At 36.3% G+C, this 25,058-nt stretch overlaps 1 protein-coding gene across 1 annotated transcript in view; it reads right to left on the bottom strand.

The window, feature by feature from the left end:
- The window catches only part of LOC121417787, a 30,245-nt gene extending 6,138 nt beyond the window's left edge, over positions 1–24,107 (bottom strand). Inside the window, exon 1 of the mRNA XM_041611523.1 lies at positions 22,533–24,107. Within this exon, the coding sequence (XP_041467457.1) occupies positions 22,533–24,017 (1,485 nt within the window). The 5' untranslated portion in view covers positions 24,018–24,107. The remainder of the gene's footprint in view (positions 1–22,532) is intronic.
- Positions 24,108–25,058: the final 951 nt, after the last annotated feature.

The following is a 25,058-nucleotide window of genomic DNA, read 5'->3' as shown; positions in this document are numbered from 1 at the left end:
CTCAGCGGTCTTAGTCTTATTTGCAAGGTAATGAGTCCTACACGACCCGTGTGTGAAGCAAATTCTTAATTTCCCCTTTGGAAAAACGCATTGTCCTACTTAAATTATTGTTTTTTCTTACTCAGTCGATATTGCTTCACAACCAAGAAAAATGTATTAAAGTGAAATTCAAGGGAAAATAATAGGTAAGAAAAATGAAAGTTCATAAGTTCATTTATTACAGTCCATTTGTATGGAAATTTGCTTTCCACCAGCATTACAAACACATAAAACACAATATACATAGTTACAAGCTGTGAGTATATATACATAAGGACAGATAGCAAATGCAAAATAGACAACAAAAATATGATTCCACATTATAGGTCGTGACATGTTGAGAGCGGATTCTCATTTTAACTGTGATTATTATTTGTTCTGAAGGGTGCCCTCTGTGGTAAGGGGGATCAGGACAACTACCCCCCGGACAACTACCCCCGGACAACTACCCCCGGACAACTACCCCCCGGACAATTACCCCCAGAAAATCCCCCCCCCTTCTCTCCAGCATCAAGGTTATAATTAAGCGGGACCTATTGTAAGTTTTGGTCGGTGTCACAGGTTTTCGAAATATTTCATATTTTATCTTACGTTAATAACTTTTTACTTTTTTCTTTCTCTTTTATATTGGTCTTTCTCCTGTTCTCTCACTTTTCTTCTTTTTTTCCTTATTTTTGGTTTAGCGGCACCTTCTGCATCATGAAAAATGGGGGGGGGGGCTTCTACCTGAAACCTATGCATATATACATCATCAGAAAATGTGTAAAGTGGCCCTCATACTAAGTTTTCATAGAAAGATTCAACACAATAAGTCATAATAATCATAAATGCTGAATATCTCTGATTCCAACTGATCTGATTTTTAAAAATATTTATTTTGGGTTTAATTTCAGGAAAGAAATCAGGCAAATAGATAAAACGTAAAAAAAACCTTCATAGGTATCGATAACGAAACTATCAACACTAACACTGTCAAGTAGGAACTATAAACCTGTTATTTTAAAACAATCAACTAACAAGTAGCTAAGAATTGTAAAACAATTGGTGCACATTCCAGATGAATAATAATTATACTTGCTTATATAGCACTTAACACTTACTTTGTCAGAAGTCTCTGAGCGCTCTACAGTATATGCAGCATAATTACCCTGGCTTTAGCAGTGCAGCTGTTACGCACGCTGCGTTTCAAGGAATAAATTCCTGCCAGGTACCCATTTACCTCACCTGGGTTGCGAGCAGCACATATGGCTTTATGACTTAATACAGTAAGCTTTAAAAAATGTATGCAAATATAATAACACACACAAGAACACCTTGTAATTTTACCATTTAAGCCCTAAATGGTAAAGGTACAAGGTGTTTTTGTGTGTATTATTCTTGGGTGAAAGCCATTAAACATTAAAGAAGGAAATTAAGTACTAAAATTACGAAATTGTTAACATTATGACATAATCAAATACAGTGTTTTTCTATACAAATTGACAATCATGGTAGTATACATATAAGGACGGTTTGTAAGAATTTATAAAGAAGTAGGCCTATGCAAATCAAATAATGCGAAGGAGCAGCGTGAGCTGAAAATATTAATAGACCATAAAACAGAAATTTTACAGAGCATTTGAAAAATCAATTTTAAAATCAAATAAAAAAAATAAAAGCTCGATATCCGAGATGAAATATGTTTTCTATATTGACTTCAAAACTTGATACTTTAAGCTCCATATCAGCTTATATTAAGCAAGATATGAATCTCATCGAAAAGGCAATGCGAAGCGTGAGCGAAAATTTTATAAAGTGACATATAAAGAAAGTCTTCCCTAAACATTATATTATTCAATCCTGTTCTTCTTTTCATTTTCCTTTTCTTTTTTCTTCTATCTTTACCCTTCTTTTTTTTTCTTTCTCCCCCTTTTTTTTGCTCCGTCAATTTTTTTTCAGGGGGGCAAACCAAGTCTCAGGGAGGGGCACGTGCCCCTCTGGCCCCCCCCCCCCGTATACTATACGCCACTGCGAAGATTTCCAAAACGAATACTCTTCTGCTATGGTGACATACAAATCATGATCGAATTCTGGGTTTCGTTAAGATTTGTAGATGGCCGGGGCGAATCAAGCTCTTGCCAATAGGGGGGGGGGGGGAGGGAGGCCGAAAGTTTTTTTTCACCCATATTTACCCAGATCGGCCGCTCAAAGTTGATTTTTTTTTGTTTTTTGAAGGGGTTGTCCCTGTGGAATAATGGGCCAAAAATTGTTAGGGGGCTCGATACAGCGTATAACGTAAAAATTAATAAGAAGTTCTGAGCGAAGCATTTTTATTACAAAAATCAAAGTTTTTGATAGATTTTGACTTAACATTTTTTCGAAAATGATAGGCCTATATTTCACCATCATTCCTTTGCTTTTCTCTTATTTCCTTGGTAGTGAAAAATAAGGGCGGTGGGGGGGGGGGGGGGGGAACGCCGATGTCGTATTAGTTATGGCCTAATGGGAAAAGCGCAGTGCAAATAATAAGTAATAATAAATAATAATAATATATATTTTTACGTGAAAATTGGCGATTCTGGGCAATGTTTATGAAGCTGAATAAGATGCGTATGTAACTATACAGATAATTACTGCGAGTGCTAAGCGCGAGCAGAAACTTTTAATATGGTTTATGGCGTGATCGGAAAGGGACCTGTTAAGAAGGTTTTGCAGTTAGCCATTAAAACGATACATATTTAAACTGTTAACTAATGTGAGCGCGAAGCTCGAGCTGAATTTCTGGTGAAATTCCGACCTAAAAAGGACATTTTTAGCACTTTTTGTAATCATTAACAGTATAAGTATAAAACCAAACAATTGATGCGAAGCGGGAGCAGAAAAAAATTGAGATTTCAGACCTAAAAATGGGACACTCTAATCATGTTTTGTAAATCATGAAAAAGAATGGGTAATTTTTTGTTCTTCCTACATTAATTATGCGAGCGCAAAGCGCGATCTGATCTGAAACTAGACAATTTTAGCACGTTTTGAATAAAGATGAAGCTGCATATCTCAATATTGTGCGCGTGTTTTAGAATCTGGGCATTCTGATATATTTATCACGAAAATCAATAATGCGAGCGAGAAGCGCGAGCAGAAAATACTTGATATTCCGGTATGAAAATGGTGAAGTGGATGTGGAAAGCACTTAATAAATGATGCGAGTGTGAAGCGCAAGCTGATATCTTCATTAGTATTTTGACGTAGGACCTGGACATTCTAGGTCTAAGGACATTTTGTCATCAAATGAAACTGGTGACAACTTTCTTATTCCTCTTCCTAAGCGCGATATGAAACATATGAAACTGTGATATTGTCGATATTCTTTTCTGAAAAGGAACAATTTAGTCGTTAAGAATTCATGATTTTTTATTATCATATTTATTAATGTAATAAGCCTAATGAGTGAGTGAAATGTGTTGACACTGAGGCCTGAAAACTGGATATTTTAAGTACTTTTGTAATCATGAATAGGATTTGTGAGTTGATATATTTCTAGCAAAAATGCGAGCGCAAATCGTGAGACGAAATTTTTGGTAAACTGTCATGAAAGGGTGTTTTAAGTATTTTGTTATATAATTTGGCAAATCAAATTATGCGAGCGCATAGCGCATGCAAGCTGCAAGTTATATTCACGCCTTAAAACGGGCATTAAACAGAGCACTTAAAAATCAAATTGTAAATAAAAAAATAATGAATAATTTCCGAGCTGATATATGCTTTGTATATCGACTTCAAAACTTAACTTTTTAAGCTACATATCAGCCTAATTAGCAAGATATGTACCTAATCAAACAGGCTATATAAGCGCGAAGCGAGTACGAAATATATTTTTTAATCATTTTCCAAGTCTTCCCCTGACCTTTTTTTTCACTCGTCTCCCTCATTTTATTTTACCTCTTCTTTTCCCTCCTTTCTTTCCCCATCTTTTTCTTTTTTTTATTTCTTTCCCCTTTTTTCTTCATTTTTTTTGCTCCGCCAATAGGGGGGCGGGCCCCTCGGCCCCCCTGGATCTATGACTCTGTGCACTCCCTTTGTCTAGGGGTTATTGTCCTGGGGGTAGTTATCCGGGGGGTAATTGTCCGGGGGGTAGTTGTCCGGGGGTAGTTGTCCGGGGTAATTGTCCAGGGGTAATTGTCCAGGGGTAATTGTCCGGGGGTAGTTGTCCGGGGGGTAACTGTCCAGGGAGTAATTGTCCTTGGGGGGGTTATTGTCCGGGGGGTAGTTGTCCGGGCGGTAATTGTCCTCGGGGGGTAATTGTCCGGGGGTAGTTGTCAGGGGGGGTAATTGTCTGGGGGTAATTGTCCTAGAACCGTGGTGAGGTCCTAAGTTCATGAAAATTGTCTCTTGAAGAATATAATTTTGCTTCAGAGGGTGCTATGGTTTTTGGAGGTCGTTCCAGTGTTTCTGAGCTCGTATTACATCAACATCTAAGTACAAACTCATAGGCCCGTATTCGAAGTCGGGTTTAAGTTAAACTCTGGTTTAAAGTTGCGGTTTAACTATGGAAAGCCATTTGTAACATGAATTTCTAACAGAAGAGGTTCAATGTATCAGCTCTTTTGACTCCCAAAACATTATTAACTGCCTGGGAAGAATAAGTATGGCAGTTGTCTTTACCATACAGTTAACATGAGAAGCATTCACTGTAAAAAAAAATAAAACGTTTTGCTTCTCATAATTTCAGCACAGAGTTAGACCATGGTCTAAGTTAAACCTGACTTCAAAATATGGGCCATAGAGTTAAAATGGATAAACACATCAACCAATTATCAATTACGAACTTTACAAAGATGTTTTGTGTATTTTTTAAACATTTTGGGGGACCTTACCGCAGAGGGTTTATTTATATAGGGCGCCCTCCATTTTTCTAAGGAATTATATTTTCCCCTTTGAATTAAATATAGATTATACTTCAAATACTTCAGATATCTTCAGGTACAACGATTTCCATGGGGATACCGAAAATTCTCTACGACTTTCCTTGCAGTATCAACATTTTATTCAATATCTCAAACAACAACAACAACAACAACAACAACAACAACAATATTTGTTCTTTGGGGGATATACACATTTATGTACTATTAAATTTGATTATAAAAGGATACTTAAAAATAAGATTTTTTAGCGGCTTTGAAGAAAACATAAAATGCCTAATATCTCAACTTGTGCAAAATGTAGGTACTGCATTTTTCCATGAGAGGTAGATTTACATCACTGCAAAGGAGATTAATTGCCAATTCATATTCTGCCAACTCGTCCACTCACCACATGGTCTACTTGCATTAACTCACCACATGGTCTACTTGCATTAAGTCTAATGCTATTCCGTCGATCTAAATCTCGTCTAACAACCATTTTGTCCAATTAACATATCGTCTAATCAACATTTCGTCTCCTAACTAGTTAGTATAGTTACAATTTCACTTTAATTTATTTCGCAAAATTTTAATTTAGTCTAATTAGACCAAATGGTATGTAGACAAGATGGCTATTGTACCAATTAGACGGAATTGCATTAGACTAAATAAAAGTTGACTATGTGATGAATGGAAGAACTGATGGTAGACCAAATGATAGCAGACGAGTTGACAATTGGACGAATGGGCATTAGACGACTTGGACATAAACCGCAAAGAATGCCTCCTGATCTTCCAAGCATTAATAAAACTATGGCACGCCCATAGGGAAACAATTAAATGTATTTCATTAAAAAAAATATGTTTCTCTTCTATTAAACCATTTCACTCAAACAAAAAATTATTTCGCGCTACGTACAAGTTGGTTTATTTTCTTGTTCCCTATGTTGAAAGATGAATAAATGAACTAGCGGTTCAGAATTTTTCATAAATATTGGGCAAAATTCGCGTCAAAGCAACAAGTTTGTCTTTTGGCTAAGAAATCCTCATCGGTAGTTCGTACAATAGTCTCGGAAGGACAGTCGTAAGTTCGGACTGTCATCCTTAGCCCCATTAGCACATACAGCTAGCACACGATCGACAGATGCGTAGCAATATGCATTGACTGTGAGCGAGCGCTATTCACATGCAAGCAATATGTGTAGCAAGGAAAAGTTAGGGCTGATATCTCCTTGGTTGAAACAGATGCTGACATGCTCAGAGAGGTTAGATAAAGTCCTCTCCCTGGTATGCTGGCATTGCGTAACACCATGAACATGATGAACACTGCTGCTTTGTCTTTTCGGAATAGTCTATCATTCGAATTATTTAGTAATACCTTGCACTGTGCCTTACCATCTACCAGACCCTTTCCCATTCTTTAAATATATCTCATCAAGGCATTCGTAATGAAAATGATACAAAAGACAATTTCTGTATCATTGGAGTGTGAGAGGAGAATTGGTGAAAAATATTTATTTTGTGACGACTCAAATAATTGGCAAAAATACGATAAGATATTTCAGTGGTAAGACTACCATTCTACGGAAAGAGAAGAGTCTGTTACATACATTTTTCGGGTCGAATCAACTGCTTTGTTTGGCAGTACTCTGAGAGCAACTGGTAATATGGAGATTGGGCTCCAATCAGAACTTTGGGATTCCAACGTGAAAAATCGGTTGGCAGGTTTGAGTTTTATGCAACAGACCCTAGATATGCCAGAGTATAAAACTCCCGCCAATACAAATCTGCTGCTCTTCGGTTTGTGTACCTGTGCCATATCTGTTGTGTGTGCTTTCAAGAACAGGGGCTATATGGAGAGATTAACTTTCATTAACCATACATGTATTATTTTTTTGGTTTATCGCCAATGATTGTAGAAGATATTGGTCCCAAACTGGGACGATCGAAGATAAATGTGCCATTTGTTATTTGTTGGAGCAACCTAATGAAATGCATTTCTCAGTGATTGACTCATGATGGACAAGCCTGGAATACTCTCTAATTGGAATAAAATCATTTTCTGTGAAGTATCGCTGTTCTAATGGCAGGTTAGCAATGGATGTCATTTGAAGGTAGAATACATTCATAGTATATATACCGCTTATTTCACAAATGGTTAGCTTAGCTAGGCTACCCATGTGATTTCTCCATGGGAAGAGAGGATACAGAAGAGAGCGTGAGAGGGAGAGAAATGCGGATATTTTGTGTATACAAGACGGTACGGGCAGACGAGTGCACAATGTACTCTCATACTCATACACACGAGTGTCACGCCGATGCGAGATTGTAGAATGTTTCGAATTTCTTTATGGGCATAAGTGAGCCATGAACGTTTCCACACTAATTTTTCCTTAGTGGAAAATCGAATATGTCCTGTCTGTATGTCTAACTTTTATCTCTTAATCTAATATTTATTGATCTGTTTAAAGCCTGTGTATAGCTTTGGTAAAGGGTCAATAATGTGATAGATAATCGAATATCATCTAATATGAGAGTCTTACTGAAGCGTACAGACCGTTAGATATTTTGCCAACTGCACTTCTCTGAGAAAATTTCAAATATACAAATCTTGGATATATAGCGCCCTCTCTCGGCGATGCTTGTTTTAAATAAAAAAATGGGCATTCAAGCACTTATGTTATAGATTTAGTGATTAGATATCCAAAACTTTCAGACAAAAAACATATCTTGAAAGTTTCAGCCCATTCCAAGATTTGGAATAAGATTTTATTGAAAGACAAAAACACACAGATATTTTAATTTGATCGGGTGACCCGATCAAGTTAAACTTCCATGTAAAATCGCAAAATTTATCCTGTAAAACACATTTTCATTTCATATCCTCCGCATCATAACTGTTATAGGGCATATCCATTTATATTAGCTAGCAATGAATTGGAATAGTGATAGGTGCATTTTGGTGGATTTACCAAAACTATACACAAGCTTTAAATAACCACGTCTGTTTATTTGACTGATTATCTATTTAATATTTATCTTTTAAATCTGTTTAACATGTTATTTTATCCGTCTATATATCAACAAATATATCGATTTATTTTCTCTCTATTTCTCTCCATCTACATGCATTTATCTATCTGTGTATGTACCTGTGTATCTATCTGCGTCTGAATCTATTATTACCGTTATCATCATCATCATATTTGCTATCAATCACTATTAGCATCTTCCTCCTCATCATCGTATTTTTGATCGTCAATCAATGTCTATTTTATGTCCATCTGTCTATCTAATACCTATTTATCTGTTTATATCTATCTATATTTTGATATATATATCTATCTATCTTCTATTAATCTATCCACATATCATTATCTCTCCATCCATCCATCTATCTATCTATCTGTCTTATATGTATTTATTTAAATATGTATGTCTATCTGTCTGTCTATTTATCTTTCATACTTATATCCACTTATTCGTTTAAATAAATATGTTTGTTTATCTATACACAACCAAAAAAAGTAAGTCCCCCCTTAAACAAACATCAATAATTTCCGAACCAATGCCAGTTTTTAGTATATTTTTACATGGGCTTGTAGGTAATTTCATAAGCTACCCTCTGAGTAAATGTGGACTTATTTTGCGTCATGCTTCAGTGAGCACCGTCAGAATGCAAAAATTTCGCTTTTCAAAAGTCACAAGCCAAATATCCTGACATCGATTCCGTTTTACTGGAACGAATTCTTCATTCTTATGAAAAATAGTCAGAAGGCTTGTAAAAGGTACTTTCTAAAGTACGATATAACTTTTTGGCTAAATTTGACGGTTGAATAAACACAAGTCCAAATTTGCAATAATTGGATTTTTTGCACATTTATATCAGTAAGAATGAAAGAAAGTGATGACAGTCATTTTTGGGAAGAGGATCTTCAACAATATTCATCGTTTCAAGGTTCAATGAACATGTAATAAAAACAAAAAATACAATTTTCAAATATCATAAGCAAGTATACGGCATAAATGTATTCTTTTCGTAACAATTTCTCATGATAAGTTCAATTTATGGGTACATTAGTGGTGGACCCAGAATTTTAAAATGGGGGAGGGGCCTATAATCGGGGGAGCAACCAACATTTTCAAATTTTAACATTATCTAACAAGTTGTAAAGGATACTACCATAACCCCCTATGATGATACGTCACAAAACAGGGGCTGCGGAACAGTTTTAAAAGTTGGGGGGAAGCTGAGCCAAATGAGGGAGGGTGGGGGCTGACCATGCAAAAAATCACAATCGTATGGTCATTTTTACATTTTTGTACATGCTTTTTGAAAAAAAGTGGGAGGGGGCTGAACCCCCTCCCCCCGCTTCCGCGGCCCCCTGCAATACAATGTGCTCACTCAACCATGAACATACGATATCAAAATTGTGTGTGGAGTGGCTAAATGATGGATAGTAAACCAGTATAACTCCATAAAATTCACCTAAAAGACAACTTTTGTCCAACATTGTATTTGCACAATCTGAAAAACGACTCTTGTGACTTTTAAAAATGGTCATTTTTCATTTAATTTTTGATTACTCATGCGTGACTTACCGATCAACCTCATATTTCCCCAGGAGTTGCCTAATGTGTGTAAAAAAACACCTACGAAATATCATATCTCGAAATGATTCCGTTCAAGAGTTACAGCAATTTGGTTTAGGGGGGGGGGCTTACTTTTTTGTGTATATTTATCTACGACAGTCTATCTAACTCGTCCGCACGACGAATTAAAATCTAATTTCACTTGTTACATTTTAAATCTCAGAGAAAACAAATCCTTTCACTTTTGTTGGATGATAATACGGCTGCCGTATTGGACCGTACGTAAAATTCATTCCTCACGTAAAAATTCATTGATTCTGTCCACAAAAACCATTTCACTTTTGTTACAAAATTCAATTCACTCAATTGCAAAGAAATAAAATAATACGTTCCTCTTTTTTCGGCCTGTAGGCGGCGTGCACGATTGTTGGCGGGACGCGCGTTTCCGTTTTACACCCTGGCGAAGGCATTTTCCGGAAAAGTAGCTAAAAAGCGACTAGTGAAAAGTCTACGTCTACGTTTGTTTACATTATCAGCTGGGCGCGCGATCCAAAGTCCGCACCGAAGTTAGCCGCAGAACATACCGTACTGTCTTGCAAATGCAGCTGCATTAGCTTATACTTTCCAGGTTTGATCATTTGACTTGCCGACTTGCTGATGTCTGTCTTTCTCTCTATCTGTCTATATATCTATCTCTCAAATTCTATCTCTATCTATGTAACTGCATTATCTATCTATTTAATAATCTTCTCTGCCTCTCATTCTTTATTTAACATCTATCTATCTCAAATCTCTCTATCCATCCATCTGTCTGTCTTTCTCTATTTCTCTCTCTCTACCTACCTATGTAACTACAGAATCTATCTGTTAATTTGTCGCTCTTCTCTCTCATTCTTGATCTATCTGACATCTATCTATCTCTCAAATTCTCTATCTATCTCTCTATCCATCTGTCTGTCTTTCTCTGTTCTCTCTATCTATTTATCTATCTATTTTTTAACTTATCTATCTGTTAATTTAATATTCTTTGTCTCTCTTCCTCTTTATCTATCTAACATCTATCTATCTCTATCTATCTGTCCATCTGTCTGTCTTTCTCTACTTCTCTCTATCTATATATCTATCTATGTATCTATCTATCTGTTTATTTGTCTATCTTCTCTTTCTCTCTCATTCTTTATCTTTCTATCTATCTAACATCTATCTATCTGTCTCTCAAATTCTCTATCTCTCTCCCTCTCTAGCATTTTCTCTCTTTCTCTTTGTCCGTCCATATTTCTATCTACAACATCTCTCTCTTTCTATCTATCTATCCACCTAGCTCTCTCTCTATTTCTATCTATCTGTCTATCTTGTCTCTATTTATTTATCAGTCTTCTATCTATCTTTCGGCAGCTTCTAAGTGTATCAATCCATCAAACTTCAATTTGTCTTTCCATTATAAGTATCTGTTTATTTTGATTTTGTCTGTCATTCTATTCATTTAGTTAATAATTTATTTTTATAAAAAAAACTATCATAAACAACGCGACTGCAAAAGCATGTTCGGATTTCACTCCTGACTGCTGCTCTCTCTGTACATGAAGTGCCGAGGAACTCTGTGCTCTGATCAGTAACTGTGCAAATTGCATGCGGTGGTGGACTCGCCTGTGTCGCACGCTGCATGCAACCAGCGACGTGTGTAGACTCTTCACTAGTCGCTTTTTTGGCTACTTTTCCGGAAAATGCCTTCGCCAGGGTGTAAAACGGAAACGCGCTGGCGGGACGAGGTAACAGAGATTGTTGCAAATTTTTCGCTGTGCTGAGGGGAGAAATCATGAATGCGGTTGCAGCACACAAAATGACAAGGATATGGGGACACCAGCGAACCCAATTGCGTCACTTTCCCAGGTGAAAGAGAATGCACCACGAGGTGGGCGCAAACAAACACAAAACATAAAGTTTGATTTTATCGCTGATTATACCAATAGCCAGTGCAATCAGCTGTTGCATTCGGCTCTACGATCAATCACTAAAGTTTTGTAGGCATGTTATGAAGCATGAATAGCTCCACGCATGAAGCACGCAATCCATGGCACTACACTATCTACGGAGCTGAATGGACAAGGTATTAAAATTTCACTTTTGTCCATTCCGTCTGTCTTTTACTTCATTGACATACGATAATCGTGATGATTGATGAAAGGAAGCTTACATACGGCTACATTTCACTGGTCAACTCGCTTGTACTTGCGTTGCAAAATCATATTCTCACCATTTTGTCACAGTGCTTCATCATTTTCAAAAAAAGACATAAGCGGAAAGCATACAGGACTGAATGGGTGAAAACGTCATCGCTTTCGGTGGACATTCACCGCTAACACCAATTTTTTTAGGGTTGAGCGATGACTTCATCACCCAACTTCGGTCCCGTATACTCACTTGTTATGTCTTTTCTAAAGTTGGTAAAGCACTGCCCGTGCTGAGAGTAGCATTGGAAATCCCCCATTCATGTCTCGGACAAATGGAAAGAATTTGGCAGATACAAGCGAGTTGACCAGTGAAATGTAGCTTTTTGTAATTTTCATTTTATCAATCATTACGATCATCGTATTTCATTGAAGTAAACGACAGACGGAATTGAGAAAAGGAAAATTTCAACTCTTACCTTGACCATTGAGCCTCGAAGATAGTGTATGTATATAGTATCCATGCCTCATGCCTAAAAGTGCAAACCCAGACCGTGCTACGGTTAGTGATTGATCGTAGAGCCAAATGCACCAGCTGATTGCACTGGCTATTGTGTATAATCAGCGATAAAATCAAACTTTACGATTTTAGTTTATGGGCCCACCTCATGCATTCTCTTGCACGTGGGAAAGTGATGTAATTGGGTTCGCTGGTATCCCCATATCCTTGTTATTTTGTGTTGCAACCGCATTCATGATTTTTCCCCTCAGCGCAGCGAAAATTTTGCAACCATTTCTGTTACCTCGTCCCGCCAACAATGGTGCGCGCCGCCTACAGGCTGAGAAAAAAAGAGGAACGTATTTTTTTTCAATTGAGTGAAATAAATTTTTCAACAGGGGTGAAATGTTTTCGTAGCGAGAGGAATGGATTTTTTACGTGAGGAATGAAATGTACGTACGGTCTAATACGGCAGCCATATGTGTTATCCAACAAAAGTAATTTTTTTTTCTCTCAGATATAAAATGTAACAAGTGAAACTAGATTTTATTCGTCCTGTGGATGAATTAGGTGGTCTGTCGTAGATAAATAGATAAACAGACATAATTATTTAAACAAATGAGTGGATATAAGTATGAAAGATAAATAGACAGACAGATAAACATACATATTTAAATAGATACATATAAGAAAGATAGATAAATAGATAGATGGATGGAGAGATAAATGATAGGTGGATAGATTAATAGAAGATAGATATATATTAAAAGATAGATAGATATAAACAGATAAATAGGTATAAGATAGACAGATGGACATTAAATAGATATTGATTGACGATCAAAAATACAATGATGAGGAGGAGGATGCTGATAGTGATGGATGGCAAATATGATGATGCTAACGGTGATTATGATATTTGATATACACATAGAATCAGATACATACATAGATACATAGATACATAAGTATACACACACAGATAGAAAGATAGATATATAGATATACACGTATAGATAGAGAGAAAATAGATCGATATATTTATTGATAGGTAGACAGATAGAAAACATATCCAGACTTAATAGATAAATAGTAAATAGATAAACAGACAAATAAACAGACATAATTATTCAAACAGATGAATAGATATTAGATTGAAAGATAACAGGTAGACATACAGATAGACATACTTATTTTTGAACAGATAGACATACGATAGAGATATATAGATAGTGATTGATAAATAAACAGATTTACAGACATAATAAAATAAATATATATTAGATAGATAGATAGATAAAGAGACAGAGAGACAAGATGGATAGATTTGTAGATAGATAGATAGACAGACATATTTAATCAGATAATTATTATACAGATAAATAAAAAAAATAGATATTTCGAGAGATAGATAGATAAATAGACAGACAGATAGATGGATGGATAGATAGATAGAAAGATAGATGGAAAAAATATTTAAACAAAAAGATATATATTAGGCAGAGAGATAGATATATATGTAGGTAGATAGATAAATTTTACGTACGGTCGAATACGGCAGCCGCATGTGTTATCCAACGAAAGTGAAAGGATTTGTTTTCTCTCAAATTTAAATGTAAGAAGTGCAATGATTCTTCGTCGAAAAAAATGAAAAGTAAAATATATTTCTTTCAAAAGTGAAACATATTTTATTGGAAAAGTGAGATATACTTTTTCAAAAAGTGAAATATCCTTTTTCAAAAGTGAAATATAAATATTTTTTTTAAGTGAAATACATTTTTCTTTAAAGTGAAATATATTTTTTTGAAAAGTGAAATATATTTTTTTTAAAAGTGAACCTTTTTTTTAAGTAAAACTATATATTTTTTAAAGTGAATTATATATATATTTTTAAAATGAAATATATTTTGTTGATAAACTGGAATGCATTTTAAAAGTGAAATATGAATTTGTTTGAATGAAATGGTTTAGTGGAAGAGAAACATATTTTTTCAAGTGAAATATATAGTTAATTGTTTCCATATGGGCGTGCCATATAAAACATACCTCATAAATATGGTACCACTTTTTTGGATAACATACTGTTTGGAGCCATATAAAATAAGTATATTTTCATGATGTGTGACTCGTCACACCGAAATGAGAGACAAGTCCGAATTTTTCAAATCCGATTTTTTTGTGACGATTATGTCCCATTTCTTTACCTTTAATTTGATATATCACTCGACCCTTAAGAGTGAATATTAGTGGAGATATTAGCCTTAGAATGCAAGGAGAATTGGGCTCTTGAAAATAAAATCAGGAGAAAAACGCCTTCGAAGTTTGACTTCCATTTTGACCCTGCTCCATGAAAAAATCTATTTTGCCACCGCCGAGCTAACCGAAATGCCCTAGGGTGCGTTTATTCGACACTTTATTACCCTAGAATCATGATTAGAATCATGATTCAAATCACGATTCTGCAGAATCACGATTGCGTTTAGTCGAAAGTGGAAATAAACGTCTTTCAAATCACAAACATGAAACACGGAAAAAGGGGCGTTTGGAAAGACGTTTCTGTAGAATCACGAACGAAAAGGGTCGTATAAACGATATCGTGATTTGAATCATGATTCTATGACGTCATTGTGTCGTGCTTCTTCCGGGTTCGACTCAAAGGCGCGCGCTGTGTTTCGTGCAGGTTAATTTTCGTGTAGCAGATTGCCAGTGTACTAGTACCGGTATATGCCAATTGTCATGTGCATTTTGAATTATCATTCTGTGTATTGTACCCCGGGGTTGTACTGTAGCGTCATTTGTATATTTCACTCAGGGTGACCATATTTCACAAAATGAAATACGGGACAATTGACAAACGAAGATCAACAAAGAAGCCCACACAAAGTGTGGGCTTCTGAGAATCCATAGTATAATTATAAGACTTTTGAAAAAAATATAAAGAATTAGAAGGGAAGGTAAACGAAAGAATGAAGGAGAGAAAGAAAAGAGATGATTGGGAAGGAAAGAAAATAAAGGAAAACAGAAAAAATAACAGAAAGTTAGAATAAAAGGATGAAAGAAATAATAAGAGATAAAAAAAGGTTTCCGTCATTCTTTGAAATGAATATAGAAAGAAAGAAAGGAAGGAAGGGAAGATTAATAAATGTCTCGCAAAATAAAGGAGATAATTAAAGGGGGAAAGGTGAGAAAAAGAAGGAGGAAAGAAAGAATGAAGGAAATAAACATGTTTCCTTCATTCTTTGAAAGAAAGAAACAAAAGAAAGAAAATAAAAATAAGGGAAAAGAATAAGAAGGGAAAATGAAGAAAGGAATAAAGAATGGAAGGGAAGAATGAAGGGGAAGAGAACGAAAAAATAGAAAATAATGAAGGAGAGAAAGAACGAAAAGAAACAGGAGACGAAGAGAGAAGGAAGCCAAGGTAATTATAAGGAAAGAAAGAATGAAGGAAATAAAAAAGTATATTCGATAAAGAAGGAAACAAAGAAAAATGAACAGAGAGAGAGAGAGAGAGAAAAGAAAATGTCGAGGAAAGAAAGATAGGAAATAAAGATAGATGGAACAAAAAAGGGCAAGCAGAAAGGATAGGGTATATATAAAATAAAGAAAAGGGAAAAGTTCAAACTTCAAGTAAACAAAAAATCCAATCATCTAATAAAAATCATAACTTTATTTGGTGTTTTTTTAAATGTATTTTTAAAATTTTAAACATAAAATGTTTTAGAAATGAATAAAATTTCAAAGTGAAACATATTGTCAAACTTAAAAATTAGATGAAACATCGCGGCATCGTGCACACCAAGACTCAAAACGAAAGCTGAAACAACTAGATCTATGAAAAGTCAATAACATTTTCCTCCGATTACATCTCCAAATCATTAAACTGAGAATCCATAGTATAATTATAAGAATTTCCCGCCGATTTTGTGATTATTTTGGTGGAAAAACTGTTTATCATGTGAGGTGTTTGCACCATTGAGAATTTGCTTCGATCCTCCATGCCTAGCTAGTAGCCTGCCACACACAGGCAGGAGGCCAGTTCGTTTGCAATGTATTAGCAAGAAATCATCGCAGAACTTGCAAAAGTTTACAGTTATCGATTTAATTGTTGTCCCTGCTTCGTCAGCTGTTGGTTATTTAATGAAAATTCGTCACTTTTAAATGTATTAACTACATTTTGTTCAATATTCTGAAATACGGGACAATCCCGGGAAATACGGGACGTCTGGTCACCCTGATTTCACTGTTTTCATCAATCATGTCTTCAAGTTCCAAAGGCACAAATTGGACTGACGACGAACTCAGGGCTCTGCTTGTGCTTTGGGCTCAGCCTGAAGCACAAGCATCCCTTACCGGGATTCACAGAAATATAAGACGATCTACGAGTCCCTTTCAGCGGCGCTTGCGAGGGAGGGATTTCAACGGAGATGTGGCATCGCCTGTCGAGACAAAATTAACAGAATTCGTGCCCAGTACTACGGCTACCGAACACCATTTTTGATGACCCGACAAGATTGAATACAATTAAACAAAAACAATACGAGGTACAATATACAGAATTCTGGAAGTAAAAGATTTATTTTTCGGAAGCCGAGTTGCACTTGCACAAACGATCGTGCGTTAGCTCCGGTGGCAGCAAAAATCTAGCAGCCGACGTGAAGTTAGAAACACGCGCGAAAATGTTGACCTATACTTCCTGGGTCAAACTGCGCACTGTGATGCGCACTGGATCGGCCCGAATTCAGGGTGAAACAGCATTAGAAAGATGGTCGTATAAACGCTGATTCTGTCGGATCGTGATTCATGTTGCTGTTTTGAATCATGATTCAAATCGTGATTCCAATCATGATTCTGGGTTGAGGTCGCTAAAACGCAGCCCTAGTAACCGCTTGCCAAAAAAGGCGAAACGATTAACCAATGAGGAGGCTGCATTGAGAACAATAATCAACTTGCAAGTAACGCGCGACTGCAAGACGAAACAACGTTCCATGTCATCTTCTACACATCATTGGTTAAACCGGGATTTATAATAATCTTCGTGAAAGAAAAAGAATGTCATGATCTCACTTTTTTATGAAGTAAAAGGCCGGGATAAAAAGGTTGGCCCTAAATCCATGGAGGAAGGAGTATTCCAATGTGATTTCCATTGTGCCATCGGCTTGTTTGAATATCGATTGCGTTTACTCTACCTCGGTCTCTTGACACGTAATCTATCAAGCGAGTCATTAAGACCTGAAATTAAACGGGATGTTCTAAAAAAAAACTATCCCTTGTAAAATGGTAAGATGGGCCTTCAAAATAATTTGTACCTCACCTTTACCAATGGCTTGTGCGCTCATGTGTTTTAATGCTAGATTGAGAAAGTGACAACAAAAACGCGAATACCGATCGTGGATATTGGGTATAATTTACAGCATTGGAATGATTCAAAATTAGTACAAAATACATACATGTAAAGGTATATTAATGAAAAAAAAGGCAATAGAAAAAAAGGTTATAGTGATTCTAAAAGTGATGCTGAAAAAAACCTTGATATAATCGTCTTAATTTTACAACAAAAATAGAGAGGAAGTACCCCGAGTAAAGACCCGTCATAATTATTTTCAATAGAGGATTGATTAGGGGAGATACTGTTCTTATATTTTCAAACAAATGAGTGCACATTTAAAAAAAGAGAAAAAACATAATAATAATAATAATGAAAATATTTAAAATAACAAAAATAAAATGAAATAAAACAAAAATTTGAGACATGACAGGACGATGTCCTGAATGCCAAGATTGAACCTAACATTAATAATCTAGTACATATTAAAATGAGTGTAAAATTAATGTTCTTTTCACTACAAGTTTATACGAGACAAAGTGAGTTAGCAAATAATGATTGATATACATTTTGTAATTTTAGATTTATTACGATTTTTTCTTTTTGAAATTTATCAAACCAATGAATAAGTTTGAAATAGCTTTCTTCATGATAACTATCATTCTCATACCAGCAATGATCAAAATAAGCGAAGGGTGTGGTTTGTTGAAATAAAGTTCAAGTTCCCCTGTTATAATTAGTTATCCCTCGCCTTTGGAATCGACTTGACCCTGTTCACTGTCAATAGGCCTACACTGCTTTGCGAAGAATGAAAGGGAAAACAACGGGTATTTCTTCCCCTTCTTTCTTTTGTTACCATAAGAAAGCGCTAGAATGAAAAGAACTTTATTGATTTTTTATTTCTTTTAAAGACATTTTACCATGTGAGTATCCGCCAATCGACGTACCGTATCGTGGGTATCGTGAATAGAGACTCCAATTCTATACTCACTTCCCACGAAAAAAAATTGAACTCGTCGAATCATTTGTTTTTATATTACCAAAGGTTTTTGAAATAAATAAAATAATTGATAAAATGTTTATTGTTGTCAGTTTACTTCATTTAAAGAAAGTTTCTGATAGAAAGATTGATTGAAGAGCCTGTGTATGTCTATTTCTAATATTATTACCAAGTTCCATGTTAAACCTTAAAACTAGCCGCCATTTTAAATCGAATTGCAGGTATAATTAAAATTTTAGGCAGCCCGGTTGTGTTTAAAGTTTTCTGTTTTTTCTTAATAATAATAATAATAGTAGATGCTTATATAGCGCATAATATTCTACAGAATCTCTATGCGCTTTACAAAGGAGGTAATGAAGTCTTATACAAGTATACTTAGAATAAAATACATAAATACTAAATGAAAGATTAACAAAACATTGCAACATACCTATCCTAAACCAAATGATCTAACATGAGAACAAGTATGTTTTTAAAGATTTAAGAAGGGTGGAAGTACATGTGATGGCCCTCAGATTATTAGGCAGTTTATTCCACAGTACAGGTGCTGCTAACTGAAAGGCACGATCACCAAACGAACATGTTTTAGATGTTGGTACAGTTAATAAATTCTGGCTAGAAGAACGGATATTCCTTTGTGGGACATATTCAGTAATCAGATTATATAGGTACAATGGGGACTTACTAACTAATGTTTTATGACATATCGCTATTATCTTGAAAACAATCCTCTTCTGTACAGGCAACCAATGCAAGTGCGACAACAAGGGCGTAATGGGATCTTTACCTTTAGCACGCATGATAAGTCTGGCTGCGCTGTTTTGCACTATTTGTATCTTTCTTATATCTTTTTCAGGCAGGCCATATAAAAGTGAATTGCAAAAGTCAATTCTGGAAGAAACCAAAGCGTCAATCAACATTTCAGTGGTCTTTTTACACAAGTAATTCCGAATTTTTGCAATTCTTCTCAGTGAACACATTGCAGATTGAGTCATAATCCTAACATGTTCTTTTAATTGAAGGTGTTGATCCATGTGAACGCCCAGGTTGCGTGCTTTGGTTGTCTCATGTACATCTACCCCATCTATTTCAATACAAGCTGGTGTTAAAGCAGGATTAAACCTAGATGAAAAATGAATCACTTCAGTCTTCTGTGGGTTGATTTTCAAACTATTTCTCCGGGCCCAAGACAGAACTTCAGCGAGACAAACATTAATCCTGCTTGTAACATTATGTAGGTCATGTGGTTTGAATGCTAAATACATTTGAGTATCATCAGCATATAGCATTGTTTCCAAGCCATGGGACTTGATAATTGCTGATATTGGAGAGCTGTATAGCGTGTAGAGCAATGGACCAATTATCGATCCCTGAGGCACCCCACACGAGTCAGTGATTGGTTTGGAAACGGCCTCCTTCACCTTTACGACATGTGTACGCTGTGAGAGGTAGGATGATATCCACTTCCGTACAGACCCATCGATACCATACAAATGTTTCAAGCGATTTATCAAAATGTCATGGTTGACCGTTTTCGTAATTTTCCAATCGAACTTTTGACGCATTCCGTTCTACCTTAATTTCCCGCTGTTAATAATTGTTTGCAATTTTGTCACCTTTGCTATTTATTTCCCTTTCTTGCTACTCACGCTAGCATAGTATTTTGGAATGATTTGTTCGTTCTCACATGTTCTTCTTTCCTTCTTTTCCCGCTTTGTATGTTTTTCTTACTTTTTCATAGGCGTATCCTGCTTTTGGCGAAGGGAGGGGGGGGGGCGTACTTCCGAGCGGCGCACATATTTTGCACTTCACCGGCGCCGTAAAAGAAAATTTTGAAAAGGGGATAAAGTCTGACCCTGTCAAATACTCTTTTTTTTGCCTTTATTTTTTTTTATTTTTTAAGCGGCGCCTTTTATTTCTTTTCTCAAATATGAGGGGGGGGGGGGCGTGCACCCCCCTGGATCCAACATTGCTTTTTCGTTTTCCCTCTTCTTCCATTTCTTCTTTCCTCGCTTTGTTTCCCTTTCCTGTTTTTGCTACCCCCCCCCCCCTTTAAGATATGGCGATGAAATCAGCAAGGGCAGCCTGCCCCCTGCCTGTTACACCACTGATATTATTTTACGGTAGGAAAATGGAAATTTTAGACAAAGGATAACAAAACAAAATAAAAACTGTACAATATTTTTTTCTCATGTTTCACTGTATAATACCGATTTCCCTCTCTCTTGTCCTTGTTTTCACTTATTCCTTTCCATCCCTCTCTCTTTCTGCTCTGTTTTCGCTTATTCCTTCCCATCCCTCTCTCTGCTCCGTTTTCGCTTATTCCTTCCCATCCCTCTCTCTTTCTGCTCTACTTTCGCTTATCCCTTTCCATCCCTCCCCCTTAAAAAACGGCTGTGATAAAAGAAAATAGAAGATCGAATGGGGAGAAGAAGGAATTTTTTTTATAGAACCAAAAAAAAACAAGAGGAAAAAGTGAGAGGAATAAGACGTTGGGATGAGCAAGAGAGAGAAGGAAAAGGGCAAGAAATGAGGTAAAAAAAATAGAGCAGATCGACGAGGTAGGAGAAAAAAGAAATGGAGGGGGAGAAATAAGATCGTAGGGATGAGCAGGTGAGAGGAAGAAGGGAATTAGAAATATATTAAAGAGGAAGGAAATAAAAAAAGAAGATGAGTGAGGCGGTGGTTTAGGGAAGGAGAAAAGAAAGAAGTAAAGAAGAAAGAAAACCGGCAAAAAGAGAGAAGATCAAAGGGTGAGAAGAAGAAAAAATATGTAAATAGAAACGAAAAAGAAGAAAAGGGGAAAATATGGGGGGAAAAGGTGGAGGGAAGAGAGAAGAAGGAAAAGAAGAGAAAATAATCGACATAGAAAAAAAGAGAAGAACGAACGGGGAAATGAACGGAAAACAAAAGAGGAATCAACGAATTAAATAAGAGAAAGTAGTTGAGGAAGGACAAGGAGGGAGATTTAGAAAGAAGAGGCCGAATTAACTGAATGAGAAGAGCGAACGAAAAGGGGGAGAGGGGAAGAAAGGAAGAAATAAAAAACAAGAAAGACGAAAGAAGAAGGTAACAGAATAACAGATAGGGACAGAGAGAAGAGATCTGGGCACGGTCGAATGGGACATGATAAAAAATTGAAGGCAAATATAAATGGAAATAATGAAGCCCATCAAGCTTTCATGATAAACTTCTTTTTTCTTTTGTTAATGATACTGCAGATCAATTACCCCACATCCGCGAACATACAATACGTTTATAGATTTTAAACCCTTTCTTTTGTAAATAAAGTTTTCTCTTCGAAACATCCCAAACACTTGCATTATCACAAAAATAACCCTTTTGAAGTTGAATTCCGTTTGTTAACCTTTGTCAAAAAGCCGCCTTTTCAATTTCAGAATACGTATTGAAAGCGATGCTTATGATCTTTCTTTTGAAACTCATTGAACCGATCGAGCGAGCGAACGGCCAGTCGGACGCCGCCAGCTGTACACGAGTTTAAATGAATTGCCAATCAACAATGGCGTACGTTGCTAGGGGCGGAGCTTAGTATGAAGCGAAATTCGATCAAGTCGAACGTGTCAAGTATCCTAAAATCTCGAACTGACCGAAAAATAACTCGCAGAAAAACTGTCTATTTATCACTTTACCGTCATCAAATTCACTCATATTTTTCACAGAGTATTTTTGAAACATGGAAGAATCAGAAAATGAACAAAAAAAAATCTTCAAAATTTTGACTTTTTTATTAGTTTCCGGAATTTCTAGGAATTTTGATTTGCGACTTCTCTCTCATTTCGGTATGATCGATCACATATGTTTTTTCCTCAAGTTAGGGTTTTGTTAGGTGTATTTTTTTTACTCACAGGAGTATATTATAAGCTACTGTTGATTTCGTGTGGCTTTATTTACGATCAAAATGTTATTTGGTATAAAAAATAGTTATTTATGGCAAAGAAAGAATATTATAAATCATGTGAATTATACAAATTAATTTGCTCTCGACATAATTATCTGACTAGAATACCTTTTGTTTTAGCTCATTCGGAAGATTTCGCATTCCAACAGCAGTATATATTGTTGGTGACTTTAAGATCATGGTTTGCGCCGTCACGCACCTCCGAATCAACGATGACACATTCCCAACGTTAACCCCAGACTCTGACGTACAATCTAGGAGAATACGATATCGCTCACTCTCAGATAAATGACCATTTGTAAGGAGCTTCTCCATTATTCTTACGCAGAGGCTGTTCTTCGTACCAGCAGCAAAGCGAATAAGATTTTCATATTCACCAATGTTCGAGTTTATCTTCCATAGTACCCGGTCTATCTTACTAATCTTGAAAGCCAGCATAAAGCGATTTGTTTCATGAGCAAGGAACTTCCCTGCTGCATGTTCTTGAGCAAGTTTGTGATAAAACTCAATAGTAGTTTGAGATGTTTCGCTTGTTTGAGGAATGCACCCGAGTGAAACAACTGCTTTAGACACTATTCCAAGAGCACATGCCATATGAAGGATGGAAGGAATTCTCTGAAAATCATGAGACGTAAAAACTAACTTCTTTCTATCATTGAGCAAACCAGTAAGAGCAACTTCACCAAGTTTGAGGATTATGTTGGTAAGATTTTCAAGTGATTCTATCAAGCCGGGTGAACGAGCATTTGCATGGTGCATTAAAAACAGATTCACTTTGTCGAGTAACGCTGTTTGAGTTGTGGTTTCACTTTGAAGTAGATCTTCAGACCATAGGTGACAAACCATGAGGCAAAACAGGGGGGTTTTTACCAGTTCCTCAATTAATGGTTGCTCATCGAGGTAAATCTTCAGACCATCTGCACTCTTACATGACATAGGTTTGTTGATGGAAATAAAGAACTTGTCAATGTAATCATGGGAGCTCTCTCGCGAGAAACCTTCGATACCCATCTTCGTGTATACTTTTGACAGATCCCCTTGACTGAAAAAGTCTTCTAGGTGAGGTCGTGTTGTTACAAGAACTCGACATTGCCGAAACATTTTCCATCCGAGAATGCTTAAGATGTTGCTTGTGGAAGAAATCCCAGCATACTCATCTAGCCCGTCTAGTACAATGTGGCAGATTCCTTGATGCTCTCTGATAAAACTTTCTAGCCCCTCTGGCGTCAGATCATCAACATCACTCAGGAGTTGTGATATGATGGCTTCTCCAATCGATGTTCTTTGACTTGTATTTCGAAACTTTACAACAAACAGAAGTGGCAAGTCCTCTAATCCTGACCCACGTTCTTTGTGAACCCAGTCGTGCGCCATTTTAGCGACAGCTGTCGTCTTTCCTCGTCCTGCTGGAGCCGAAATAAGGATTCGAGATGGAAGCCTTCCGTTTACTTTTGCTGAAAATATATCCCCAACTGAGCCTTGAAGTATTTCCTTCTCCTTAATATCTTCTCCCCGAGAGTCTTTCTTTACCATTGTAACAACGGTGTGCATTTCTTTAAACTCTGCATAATCATTTTTGTCCCACGGTTTCATTCTAATTTTACATAGCTCAGTCGAGTATGTATCCTCCAATATAGTGCGACATTTTCGAACAGTCAGAGATTCCGAAATTTTCTCACTGTAGATATCTGAAATGATAAGAAAAAGACATGAAGAAAATAACCACGATAACCGTCAGTCAAAATGATAATTGGGACCTTTCGTAATCCTCACGGACGCTAATATTAGGGTCTCCTAACACAAAATTTAACTCTTAATAATACACTTGATTTTTACGATTGATTGTGCATTTTAGTCAATAGAATCAAACGTAGAAAACTGCTGTACAATCAATACTAGGCTTTGTGTTACATGGGGGTAACAGGCCCTACAGATCTGCTTTTCGTTTGCAAAATCCTTTTCCGCGACCCCGCACCATACATGCATGTATATTACGACTGATGGCTGGAGATATTCGAAATGCAGGACCTAAATAGATTATGACATGGATAAGAAAGTGGTTTATCAAACAAATCGAGTACATATTGAGTGAGGAAAAACTTACTGAATGAAGGCTTAGATAGATATCATTACGGTCTATCGAATCGATATTGCATTTAATGTGGATTATTGGTTGATTTCATGGGTAAGATTAACCTTTCCAGCCGAACATTTGGCATGCGTTGATATGTACACAACATATGCAATACTTTTGAACTCGTTTCTGTTTGTTTCTTTTGTTTAGTCCTTCTGCACAAACGATATGCCTCTCGCACACGATGTAATGGGCATTATATTTTACTTTCCCAAAAAATGGGGGATTAGATTCAAATTCCGGGGGGAGGGGAACACTTTCATTGATGAGTGGATACCAGGCACGACCATGTATTTGGCTTATGAAACCCTACAAGTATTTGATATATATATCCCCTTTTTCAGCATTTTAAACATCGCTTTGACACCCTTATAACGTTACATAGGCCTATACGTAACGTACCTTCCCAACCCTGTCCCCTTTTACACCATTATAACGTTACATACGTTTTGACACCCTTATAAAGTTACATAGGCCTATACGTAACGTACCTGCCCACT

This window comes from Lytechinus variegatus, chromosome 6, assembly GCF_018143015.1.
Source record: "Lytechinus variegatus isolate NC3 chromosome 6, Lvar_3.0, whole genome shotgun sequence".
NCBI classification, from domain to species: domain Eukaryota; kingdom Metazoa; phylum Echinodermata; class Echinoidea; order Temnopleuroida; family Toxopneustidae; genus Lytechinus; species Lytechinus variegatus.
The sequence above is the reverse complement of the archived record's forward strand: the minus strand, read 5'-3'. Positions and strand labels throughout refer to the sequence as shown.